Raw genomic sequence first — 13,001 nt, forward strand, 5'->3', positions numbered from 1 at the left:
GCTCTGAGCTGTCAGCACAGAGCCCGACGCGGGGCTCGAACTCACGGACCGTGAGATCATGACCTGAGCCCAAGTTGGCTGCTTAACCAACTGAGCCACCCAGGCGCCCCTAAAAAAATTTTTTTTGGATATTAAATACAGAATTATCAGATAACTCAGGAATTCCACTCCCAAGTATTTACTCAAGAGAAATAAAAACGTATCAACACAATGACTTGTAAATGATCATTTTTAGCAACTTCATTTGTAACAGTCAAAAGCTGGCAACAGTGGAATACTATTCAGCAGTAAGGTGGAAGGAGCTCCTGATTCATCGAACAACAATGACAAACCTCAGGAACAGCATGCTTAGTGGAAGCCAGAAACTAAAGACCACATGTTGTATGATTCCATATATATGAAGTTTCTAGAAAAGGCAAAACTGCAGACAGAAAGCACGTCAGTGGTTGCCTGTGGTTGGGGATGAGAGTGGCAATTGACTGCAAGCCAGCATGATGGATTTTTTGTGGTGATGGGAAATGTTCTAAAACTGGACTGTGGTGGTTGGTTGCACAACTGTTTAAATTTACTAAGCCTTGGGGCGCCTGGGTGGCTCAGTCAGTTCAGCAGCCGACTTCAGCTCAGGTCACGATCTTGCAGTCCATGAGTTCGAGCCCCGCGTCGGGCTCTGGACTGACGGCTCAGAGCCTGGAGCATGCTTCCGATTCTGTGTCTCCCTCTCTCTCTGCCCCTCCCCCATTCATGCTCGGTCTCTCTCTGCCTCAAATAAAACGTTAAAAAAAATAAAAAATAAATAAATAAATTTACTAAGCCTCATTGAATGGTATACTTAAAACGGGTGGATTTTATGGTATGTAAATTGTACCTCCAAAATCTGTTTTATTTTTTAATGTTTATTTTTGAGAGTGAGAGACAGAGAGAGAGAGACAGAAACAGAGCATGAGTGGGGGAGAGGCAGAGAGAGAGGGAGACACAGAATCCAAAGCAGGCTCCAGGCTCTGAGCTGTCAGCACAGAGCCCAACGTGGGGCTCGAACTCACGATCTGTGAAATCATGACCTGAGCCAAAGTTGGACACTTAACCGACTGAGCCTCAGGTGCCCCAAAAATCTGTTAAAAAATCAGTAGTCTAAGTTTCTGGATATATTTTAATTACACACACACACACACACACACACACACACAGAAAAAAAACAAAAAAACCCTTTGCTTTCTTCTCACTGTAGACCCGTCCTCCTACTGACTTGAGCTTTAACTTTGATGCCAACAAACAACAAAGACAGCTTATTGCAGAACTGGAAAACAAAAACAGGTAAGAATGCAGAGGCCAAGCCAGTTTCTAAAGTCCAAGACTGTCATGTGAGTATCTGATTCTCCTTTTCCTTGCAGACTAGTTGTATTTTGACCATGAAGGAGGATTCCCACCTTAGTGAATATAGGCCAGACCAACTCATTGGGAATGCCCCTACTCTGATTTGGAGATCTCTGCATGCTGTACATTCTGGTAGCCCAAAGCCCTGTTCCTGTGCCCTCATGGATTCTTTCTCCCTTGCCTTCTCCCACCTACCAGCTCCCCTCTCATGATTTCCTTTTCCACCCCACCCCTCTTTCACTTTATCTGGTCATCTTATCCTGGCCCACTGTGCTGTATGTGACTGTCTGCTCTCTCCCCACAAAGCCATTTAAAGTCACAGACACCAGACGGCACACCAGTATGCCCTGAATAGTAGAAACCGGGACAAGGAGATTAGATGTAAAGTAACAGGTTTTGGAAGAAGAAATGGCAGCTCTTATCACTCGGGGGCTCAAGAGGAAGAAGGGAGATGGGGGGAGTTAGCATAGGACCCACATTCAGAGATTGCAGGGAGTTCGTTTTTCCTTTCCCTAGAAAGAAAGAGTCTTCTAGTGGCTGTTTTCCTTTAGTGGAGATTTTTCAAATTCTTGAGAAGAGTGTTTATATGACTTTCTTTACCACAAAAGATTGTTTCATTGAGGAAATATGAAGTGTGGAAATATCAAGAAGGTGGCTATTCCACATCTCGGTCATTTGGAAGCAGTCAGAACAAGATTGGTGGAGGCTGTTCTAGAATAAAAAGACCTGACAGGAAAGAGCTGTGAAGCGCTGTGCAGCCAACTTTCTTTCATCTGGCCTCTCCAGGGAGATCCTGCAAGAGATTCAGCGTCTCCGTCTGGAGCATGAGCAGGCTTCCCAGCCCACCCCCGAGAAGGCCCAGCAGAACCCCACGTTGCTGGCTGAGCTGCGGCTGCTGAGGTAAGTAGGGATACTGCACCACTGTCTGCAAAGGATGGTCTGTGGTAGGAATTTACGTGTTGGGAAACAAAACAAGTAGGATGGAATCTGTTTTCTCAATACAACTAGTCCTGTTAGAGCAAACAGTTAAAACATTCCAGTCATCCTGTTACTGCTTCAGGTGTTTGGATTCTGAGAACTTCAGCCATCGTGGCAGAACCAGGTCAACACCAGTGTCCGGCTCCACGCCAGGCAGAGCAGTGTTTACACTTTTATGATCGCTTTAAGAAGACTGTGCTCCGATCCGTCTTCTTATTTTGTTAATTAGTCTGACTTTGAAGACCCTTGGCAGGAATAATGCTCCTCTGTCCTATGAGTATATTCTCCCGGTGCTTCACAGTCAGAGCAGGACTCTGTTGAAGGGGAAGGGTGCTTGTTACACAGGCACGTCTCTGAGATGCAAAACCACGTGGGAATCCCTTGCACCACCGCTGTGGAACCTTCCCACTTCGACATAGATATAAACGGCCTCGGGGCCCGGAGACTCAGGGCTCAGGACCCAAATGCGGGCAGAGAGCTGCTTCGGCCCCCACTGAGATGCTATTTTGGAGTGAATGGAGAAGTCTGCCAGAAGAGCTTAACATGAGAGTGATCTGATCAAAGTTATTAGGATCTTATTTCCTAATAAAGTCTTAAAAAGATGTGTGTGTACTCTTTGGTAAATGCAGACATTTTTTGGACGCTAAGTTAGTGACTGGCTTCTCACCAGACCTCTAGATGTCCAAAGAGTATCCTTTCTGTGTAGGTTGTAACATTTGACATTGCACAGTTGATTTTTAATGTGCCATCATCTGGGGTTCTGCATAGCCGAATATCCTTTTGTAATTCTTCCTTTGGCTTAGGTCATGTAGCTTCTCAACCATCATTTCTTCTCCTAGAGAATGGAGATGATTGTTTTTCTATAACTGTCTTTCTTTCTAGATTTATATCATCAATAAATAAGTCATAAAGAATTTAAACTGTGCAGATGAAAATCATTAGAGATACAGAGATTCCCATTCTTCTGAAAATTCATTTTAGTTCCTAAATTTAATTGGGCTTGAGGATTTGGTTCCTAGGCCCTCCGTTGCATGTCTGGGATGTTAGCAGCTTGGTGCTACTCTCCGAAGTCTGGGAGAGCATGTGCAGCTGACTCAGTCCCAGTGTTAACTCTGAACTCTCGGCGTAAGATACAACTGTTCCCTTTTCCTCACCACAGCCCAGGCACAAGTAACTGTTTTATATCTAGCAAAGCAAAAAATGATTATACTCCAATCTTAACTGTTGCTGGAAGTGGGATCACTAAAAGTCCTTAATTCAGCCAGAAGTGTCTGGAAAATGTCACAGATTTAGTAGGCAGAGGGCTGAGCCCAGGGATGTCATGTAGGCAGCAAGAAGCAAGAATTTACCCTAAATCTGAGGAGGGTCTAAATCTTGAAAAGTCCGGAAGTGTTTAATCTGAAAAGCAGCTTCTGTTATCACTAAAGAAAGAGAGACTATTTGGTAAGCGTGCAGGATCAATTGCTTATGCACACAGACAAAACATATTGGCTCTCCACTTCACACTATATACAGAACACACTACCAGATGGATTAAACATGGAGACAAAACTTTAAAACTTTTAGAAGAAAATGTGAGAGAATTTCTTTAGGATTTTGGAATAGAAAATAGTTTCTCAGAATCACTTACCGTGAAAGAAGTTGGTAAATTCATCTATATTCATATTGAGAACTTTTGTTTATCAAAAGACACATAAAGGGCAAGATTCATTTCTACGTATCTGACATCCTTCTGGTTTTGATCAATATATACGAATCCAGGAACTGCCAGGTACCTAGCTAGTGTAATAAAACGAGATAGAGAATTTCATTCTTGGGATTAGTGGTTATGAATTGTGTCTTTCCCCCATGATTGTTATTTTTAATTTTTATTTTTTTAAGTTTTTAAATTTATTTTTGAGACAGAGAGAGACAGAGCATGAACGGGGGAGGGTCGCAGAGAGAGGGAGACACAGAATCTGAAACAGGCTCCAGGCTCTGAGCTGTCAGCACAGAGCCCGATGCGGGGCTCGAACTCACGGACCGCGAGATCGTGACCTGAGCCGAAGTCGGACGCTTAACCGACTGAGCCACCCAGGCGCCCCATGACTGTTATTTTTAAATGGTATATTCATTTCAATAATATATATGACAAATGTGTAAGATATGAAGCATAAAGATAAAATGAATACCCATGAACCCACACCTTTGTCATGTGTTGTTAAAACCATGTCGTGTGTGTAAATGCCCCCAGGCCCATTTCCTTGCTTCCACGTTCCCCACAGAGCTCTCCTCTATCCAGAATTTGGTTTATCGTTGTCTTGCTTTTTAAACAGTATCTATCATCAAATGTGTGTGTATTCCCACATAATAAAGTGTTTGGTTTTGCTTTTTGTTTTTTGCGCTTTATAGAAACGTTGTTATATGCATAGAGTGGAACCTTCCCCCCCCTTCAGTACTACGCTTTAGGACAGTAGAAGGACAGCATGGGTCCTTCCGTGTTGTTGCTGCAGCTACATATAGTTCCTTCATTGTCACCACATAGTGTGATTATTTGGTTGTGCATAGCACAGGGAAAGAGTACCGCATCCAGTCTTAGAAGTTCAGAGAAGAAAGGCTCTCTAGAAAATCGAATGAGTCGGTTTTTCTTTATCGAATTTATACCTGTGCTGGGAATTTAGGGAGCGTGAAGACTAGAAAACAATGATTCCGTCTTACAGGTTTGTGATCTAGTTTTGGAAATAAACATAAAAGAATTTTCTGGTCAGTTAACTAATATTATATAGTGTTAATAAATAGTATGGGCATTGCGCTATAAGAAATCTAAGTATGAAAATATAGAGAGAGGCTAGAAGCAATTAGACCCATGGAGGTGGTGGAAGTTGAGCTAGGCCATGGAAGGTAGGGTTGATTTGGATGGAGTCTGGGACAAAACATTTCAGATTAGAAGTGGAGTTGGGGTTCAGCATGATCCCCCAATGAAGTATGATACATTTCAGAGAAGGGAAAGAGTCTTAGAACTAAGAATTTGTTTCAGGCGTCCATTGAATTAATCTTTAGAGTGCCAGTGATGGGAGATAAAATTAGTTGACGAATTGAGACCAGATTCTGGAGAGCCTTAAGTGATAGGTGAGTGGAAATCCTTGGAGGATTCCAAACAATGATGGTGTTAACTTCACTAGATGTTAATTGAGTACGTACTGGATGTGATATTCTCTTAATCATTCAATACATGCAAAGATGAGTGAGACTCATCCCCTGACCTCAAGGATTTTGCCTCATGGTAGGTATGACAGCGATGCAAGGTAAAATAAATGAGGTGCCACAGGAGCACCAGTTGTTGTAGTGATTAATTAAGCAGGATCTGATACCTGCTGAAGTAATTAGGAGTAGCTTCCTGGGAAGAGTGACATTTGGGTGGGACACTAAGGAGTGAATAATATTTGGAAGAAGTTGGGGAATTGCCGGGATTCGTAAAATGACAGGATCTGCTTAAGGAAAAGTGAACCATCAGCTGGACATCCGGACGTGGAAGGGAATAGAAGGTGAGGCACTAAGGATAGGCATGCAGGTGGGGTCTGGAGCAGCACTCTGATAGAAATAGAATGTGGGCCACACATGTAATTAAAAACTTTTCTAACAACCACAGTGAAAAACTAAAAGGAAATAGGTGCCATTGATTTTATCTTTCATACCCATGGTCTTATTTGATCCTCCAGATATTGCCATAGTTGTTTGTAATTAGTCCTATTTTAGTGAAGAGAAAATTGAGGCTCTTACAGGTTAAGTGACTTGTCCAAGGTTGCAATATTTAGTAAATGGTGGGCCTCAAGCCTCTTGATTTCTATTCCACTTCACCATAACAGATGAAATCAGGATTAATCAGGCTAAGAGACCATTGCACGTGTGAGATAAGGCGTGCTTGGATAAAGTGAGAGACGGGAGAGAAAGACACATACATTTCTAGGAAAGAGTCATCTAAGTCGGATGACTGAATATAGGGTATAAGCAGGAAAGTATCGAAGAGGACGGAGGTTTTCAGCCATGACAGCTAGAAGAAATGAGGAAAGAGAACCATTTGCGGACTAAAGTCTTAGGTTCGGTTTTGGACTTACTGAGCTAGAACTGACGCGAAACCTGGCCTCGGAGAAAAGTGAATTCTCTCAGACACAGAGCCACCCTGGTGTCAGTCTCACTCTTGAGGCTGGCATCTGGTGCTGGAAGCATCAGCTACTGAACCCTGTTTCCCCTGAGCAATTTTCATACGTTTTCTCCACTATCAATTTAAGTTCAGACTCGTTTCATGTATCTTTCTAAAATTGACTTCCTGAGGAATTTTTAAAATCACTTTAACAATGATATTAATCATGCTTTGTTCTGTATATGGCCATGTGCATTTTCCAAAGTATTTTTACATACTATTCTCACAACAGGAAAGTGAGCAAAACAGATATTATCACCACTTTCTACATAAGGTATCAGAAGTTCAGTGACTCGCTCAGCATCGCAGACCCCAGTAAATAGCGGAATCGGGTCTGAAGCCCATTTCGCCTAGGCTTAGACCCTACCTTGAGGGTCCCTTGGTCTTCAGAGCCTCATTCCGGATGGGCTTCTCCTCTCGGACAGGCAAAGGAAAGATGAACTGGAGCAGAGAATGTCGGCACTGCAGGAGAGCAGGCGCGAGCTGATGGTTCAGCTGGAGGGGCTGATGAAGCTGCTGAAGGTAAGAGAGAGCCCTGGCCGCTCCCCCACACCCCCCCCCACCTCCCTCCCACCGCTTGTTCCCCTTCACCTCCAGTTCAGCTGCTGCCGCCCTCCCCCACCCCTGCCGTTCTGCCTGAGCAGGGTGCCGCTAAAGGCTTAAATGGCTCTGCCCGTAAAGTTAGACACGACTCCATAAAGTCATCTAATTAGTGTAAAGCCTGATTATAAAAAATGAGTAACTGGAGTTAGCGTCATGTCCTTAAATAGTGGTAGGCGGGTTTATAAATAGGATATTAACTATATGTAAACAAATGTTTCTCAACTGTTTGAAGTTTCTTTTAAAACAAATTTTCAAATATTTCGCCTAAATACTCAAGAAGGATCAAGAGTCCTGTTTTAGTAAGTATTATCGTGGCAGACCAAGCTAATCAGACTAATTCTAATGAATAACTTTATTAGGAGGAACAAAAGAGCATCCCAGCTCTATGTTTGTTATCTTGGGGCTTGAATAAATTTGGAATGATTCAGATGTCACTATCTTTGTTGACATATTACAACATGCAACAAATATATCGCAGCCCCTATACCTCAGAGGAGAGAAAGGCACATTTGGCATTTAAGTGTCCTCACCTGGACAGTTTGACTGGCACTCCACAGAAATATCTACCCAGATATGTAGCAGCAAGACCAGAATACATTTGTTCCTGCTGTTAGTTCCTTCGGTCTCTGTGTCTGTGCTGAGAAACCACTGTATTTTGTGGTGCCACACCGAGTTCGCAGCCAGAGTGGAAATCACAAAGTGTGGATTACCTCAAAAGCCAGGCTGAGGGGAGTAGATTGAATCCTGTGGTAAGAGAGTCACTGACGGTTTGGGAAATAATAGTTTGGGAAAATATGTAGAGCGGATCAGAGAGGGAAGAAACTAAAGGAGAAATGGAGATAAATATAACTGTCTAGCCCAGTGATTGTGCTGCATCACAATCTGTGAGTGTGAGTGTGTGAGTGACAGGGGTCCAGACTAGCAGTGCGGCTCAAGGAAACATCAGCTTGGAGACTTTTCTTCAACTTCTCTATGCTAAACGAGTCCCTTCATAGTGAAGCAAGTGGTATTAGCAACTTGGGTAAATGTAGCGTTTGTGTTTTAAACTGACTTTTGGGGCGCCTGGGTGGCTCAGTCGGTTAAGCGTCCGACTTCGGCTCAGGTCATGATCTCACAGTTCGTGAGTTCGAGCCCCGCATCGGGCTCTGTGCTGACAGCTCAGAGCCTGGAGCCTGCTTCACATTCTGTGTCTCCCTCTCTCTCTGCCCCTTCCCTGCTCATGCTCTGTCTCAAAAATAAATAAACATTAAAAAAAAAACAACAACTAACTTTTGACTTGCTCAGGACAATCGCTTCTTTTAGTCTTAAGCTGAATCTCTTTTTCTAGCTTTGGTCCTGGGTATTTGGGTCGTTTTGCATGGACGTGTTTCTACGTTAACCCTGTTAACGGAATTTCTCTTGAGAAGTATTTCGTGTCTAAATGGGTCTTGTTTAAAGAAAACCTGGCCCAGATCCCTCTAATAGTTGTCAAGTATCCAGCTAATCCAACCCAATCACCCACTCAAGATGGCAGAGAGGGACTTAAATGCATTTGGCCGGTATAGCATCTGGAGCCATGTGGGGCTTTGAAAGTCCTGCCATTGTGGGGTAGTCCCCTGCAAGACGGGAGATAATAGGGGATCCACTCATCCCTGGCCTGTGTCAGACTTGCTTGTAGTAAGTTGCTTTCAGACATTGCCCAAACATAGGTGGGAAGATACCCTAGGGTAATTTTTGTAAAAGGCAAAAGGTTTATGCAAACTGAAGGGAAGTCAGAATGCATTTCCCCCAAAGTCCCACGGTGTGCTTTCTCGTTAACTGTGCCGCCCTCAGTCTCCGTTAGAGTTCCTGGTTCAGAGACCTGTGAATATTATTGTGACCTGGTTCACTTCTGATGCTTGTATTCAAGGGCTGGGCAGAATGAGCCGAGGCCTGGAACTCTGATCCCAAACGCTGAGCTTCTTTGTATTTCTAGCTACTGTCTTACAGTTACAATTTCGTAAAATAAGCAGGATCCTTGTGCCCCATTTTGTAAAATCCCCTGCCGGCTTCTTAAATGCCTTATAATTTACTTACCTGATAGGCTGAGGCCATTCAGACTGGGAGGAAGAATTTGCAACACAGAGCAGGAATGTTGTCTTTTTACCCATTGATTAGAATTTACAGTTGAAAATTTCATGCCTCTCTAATGTCCAGCTTCCTAAAAAGATGACAGCACAACCCTAATTTGTGTATTATATGCACTCCTAGAAGGTCACCCGTAGGAATCATTGACTTCCATGAAAATTTCAAAGATGTTTTCCTACTATTAAGAAAATATATTCACTAACCCATAATAAAAATACGCTTTAGAATCCTAATTTTAATTTCAAAGGACTGTCCTGCCCTCGTTGATGTTCAATCTGCTAGCATTTAATTCTCTCATAAAACAGCTGTAAGCACTTAGTCAAATGGACAATGAAACCACATGGTCTGGGATACTCATAAATTAAAATACACTGCACAGTAAATTTCCATTTCACAGGGAGTTCTTTCTACTGCTTCAGTGAAATATTATGTACATTATCTATTTATCTGAAAAATGATAATTTAAAGAAGGATGTATATGAAGTGTTCCCATTGTTTATTAATTTATTCAATAATAATCTTAAGTCCTCTTTTGTAAGAAGGCAGGGTAAAAATTAATCAGGCATTTATTTAACAAGAAAATATTGGTTCCTAACTGTCACATTTAGGTATTTGGCAGTAAGACCAAGGAGTTCCAGGGACCTTCTTTCTTTCTTTTTTTTTTTTTTTTTAAGTTTATTTATTTTTGAGAGAGAGAGACAGAGTACGAGCAGGGGAAAGGCAGAGAGAGAGAGAGAGAGAGACAGAATCTGAAGCAAGCTCCAGGCTCTGAGCTGTCAGCACAGAGCCCAACGCAGGGCTCAAACTCACGAACTGTGAGATCATGACCTGAGCCAAAGTCGGACACTTAACTGACTGAACCACCCAGACACCCCTCAGGGACCTTCTTAATTGTATTTTTGGTTTTTTGGTGGCATGATGCAGACTGACACCCAGGTACCCATGGTCAGAAGGTATCTTTTCCTTACATTTCCCCCCCTGATTAATGTGTATGGATAACCTCTGTCCCAAACTTATTTAAGCTGGAAGTGGTTGTATGTTGGTATTTTACTTTCTAAATCATGTCCCCAGTATTTTTCTGCCTCATTTTTCATTTTCCTAATATTGCTTTTGAAACAGAGTCACCAGGTGAATTCTGCAGTTTTGGATTTCAACCTCATTTGCAAATGAGGTTTAAAATATAAATTATCATGTAGATAACTGCAGTAGCTACGGTGTTACTTTGGCCACCTAGCCAGACATCCCCCATGTGGAAAAGTCTCACATGTTTTTAGGTGACATAAGCACTTTGGGATTTGTGGTTAAAGTATTATTATTCCCTTTAAATCAACCTTGGCTCCTGTGCCAGTTGCCATCAGTCAGTGTTTACTGACACGACTGACTGACTGAAAACAAAAACCTTATATCTAAGACCTCGTATCTGACCTGTTAAGTGTGTTGGCAGAGCCTTCAAGGCTTTATCTGAGTAACTTCCGTGAGTTTAAATTGTAAAACACCATCCTCAGTAACACGTTGTCAAAGCCCACCCTCTGCCAACCCCAGTGCACAGCAGAGGCCCCTACCTCCTGAAAAGGCTGCCCTGTCCACCATTCCCGTCCTAACCTGACATGTGTCTCCTGCAGATTATCATGATGTCATGTCCTGGGACAAACTATCCATAGCAGAATTCCCAAACGTGCAAACGGGAAACATTGCTTCCTGAAATTTCCCTGTTCTGTTGAGCCAAAGCACTGTTACCTTGCCTGGAGAAAACAGTAAAAATAGGGAGGTGTCTTGGAAACAGTCCTGAGAACTTTTGTCCTTGTCTTCTGACCTCAGCTGCAATTTCAGCCTGTCAGGATTGCCTCATCCCTCCCCCACCATCTCAGTGTCCATTTCAACACTTAGTGCCAGCAATAAACACACATTTTAAATGGTTTAATAACTCTTCCTATGGCTCTTTGCCCTGCCGAGTGAATGGAGAAAAGTATTCTGCCTTACAGGGAAGCCTGGCTAGGAAGGAAAGGCTCTTCCCAGCTGTGGAATTCTAAGCCCTTCTGACCAGAGCCACGTGCCAGATGTAAAAACTGAAAGATGCTAACTTCTTTTTCTTTTTTTAAATTTTTTTAAAGTAATCCCTTCACCCAAGGTGGGGCTCGAACTCACGACCTCAAGATCAGGAGTTGCATGCTTTACCAGCTGAGCCAGGCACCCTAAGATGCTAACTTCTTAAGGCTTACTGAGCTAACGCTCAAGGCCCTCTTTGCCTGGGCTCCTGTGAGTATAGGTTTGGTCAGGCATCTAGCAGCTGGCTCTGATTATGAAGAACATCTTCTTGTGCTCAGTTGGAGTCTCCGGAAGAGAGTTCTTGGTGCCTGTTTAATTTCTAGTCCATGTCTCTTCCTTGCAGAAATAAAATTATTTTTTTCCAATTTTTTTTTACTTCCTCTCTCCTTTTTGTAACTGGTTGGATTTTCTGAAACCATTCTTACCATTGGCCCCAGATCTGCAGACCCTGTAAAAGCAGAAGCACCCGTCCGTCCCTAAGACTTCCTACACACATGTTCAGTAAAGACTGCCTGCACGGCTGGATCCGATTTAAATAGAACCATCGCAGCAGCTTTTAGATTTGCACACCCTGGGCAAAGAGCAGAGGTTCCCTGACCACAGTTACTCATGATGAGGCAGAGAAAGAAGAAGCAAAAAGGCCCATTAAAAGACAGAGTAGCTGGGGCGCCTGGGTGGCGCAGTCGGTTAAGCGTCCGACTTCAGCCAGGTCACGATCCCGCGGTCCATGAGTTCGAGCCCCGCATCGGGCTCTGGGCTGATGGCTCAGAGCCTGGAGCCTGTTTCCGATTCTGTGACTCCCTCTCTCTCTGCCCCTCCCCCGTTCATGCTCTGTCTCTCTCTGTCCCAAAAATAAATAAACGTTGAAAAAAAAAAAAAAAAGACAGAGTAGCTGAAGAGCAAAGGACCACGGAGAGACAGACTCAGAAGTGTTTCTCTCGTCTTTGCTGTGCTTCTTCCCGCGGCGCCCAGGGGTGCGTTGTGATAGCTGAGAGTTGGCAAGTACCCACTCTGCCCGCCGTCACTGTGAGGCTCTAAAAGACAGAGACCACATCTTGTCTTCAGGTTTCCAGGGCCTTATGCATAAGAAGTACTAAATGAACCTGTGTTGAATTAGTGGAAAACCGAGGTCGAGAGTTGTTTTTGAAAAGCCTCTCAGGGCCCTGAAGCAGCTTCCAGTTTGTTGGAGGAATGGGGATGGGATGTAAGCGCATCCTTGGGACAAAACCACAAAAAAGCAGCCCCAAAGCAAGTGGAGAGGAGGGGACTAAGGAAGAGAGTCTGGTCAGGTGAAATTGCTAGTTTGGGGGAAGTTTTTAGGGCAGTGGCTCTCAAACCAGCAGGCATCAGAATCAGCTGAAAAGCTCTGAAACATGTTGCTGTGCCCCACCCACCCCAAGAGTTTGGATTCAGGTAGTCTTGGCAGGCACCCAAACTTTGCATCTCTGACGAGTTTCCAGGTGCTGCTGCTTTGCGAACCATTGGCCTAGAGGAAGGTAGCTAACACATAGGAATATTAGGAATGGGGAGATTGATTATTGGGCTTCTGGGTCCTAGTTGAGCTATTTCTTTCAGTCTACCCTAAACAGCTATATGAGCTCGGGCGAGTCAGGCTCTCTAGGCCTTTTCTGTCCATAAATGAGGAAGTTGGATTAGATGGTTTCCCAGTTCTAGAGGCTAGCCCTGAATGAACTGGGTGGGACGGAGGCCTGCCATT

General features: G+C 43.6%; 1 protein-coding gene across 16 annotated transcripts in view; it reads left to right on the forward strand.

The window, feature by feature from the left end:
• The window catches only part of DTNB (dystrobrevin beta), a 243,457-nt gene that overhangs the window by 197,331 nt on the left and 33,125 nt on the right, over positions 1-13,001 (forward strand). For all 16 annotated transcript variants that reach the window (XR_006301093.1, XR_006301094.1, XR_006301095.1 and 13 more), the window contains 3 exons: positions 1,226-1,311; positions 2,158-2,271; positions 6,955-7,051. Coding sequence is in view for 13 of the 16 variants with exons in the window: in XM_043604374.1 (XP_043460309.1) it covers positions 1,226-1,311; positions 2,158-2,271; positions 6,955-7,051 (297 nt within the window). In the remaining 3 variants the exon portion in view is untranslated. The remainder of the gene's footprint in view (positions 1-1,225; positions 1,312-2,157; positions 2,272-6,954; positions 7,052-13,001) is intronic.

This window comes from Prionailurus bengalensis, chromosome A3 (genome assembly GCF_016509475.1).
Source record: "Prionailurus bengalensis isolate Pbe53 chromosome A3, Fcat_Pben_1.1_paternal_pri, whole genome shotgun sequence".
Classification (NCBI taxonomy): domain Eukaryota; kingdom Metazoa; phylum Chordata; class Mammalia; order Carnivora; family Felidae; genus Prionailurus; species Prionailurus bengalensis.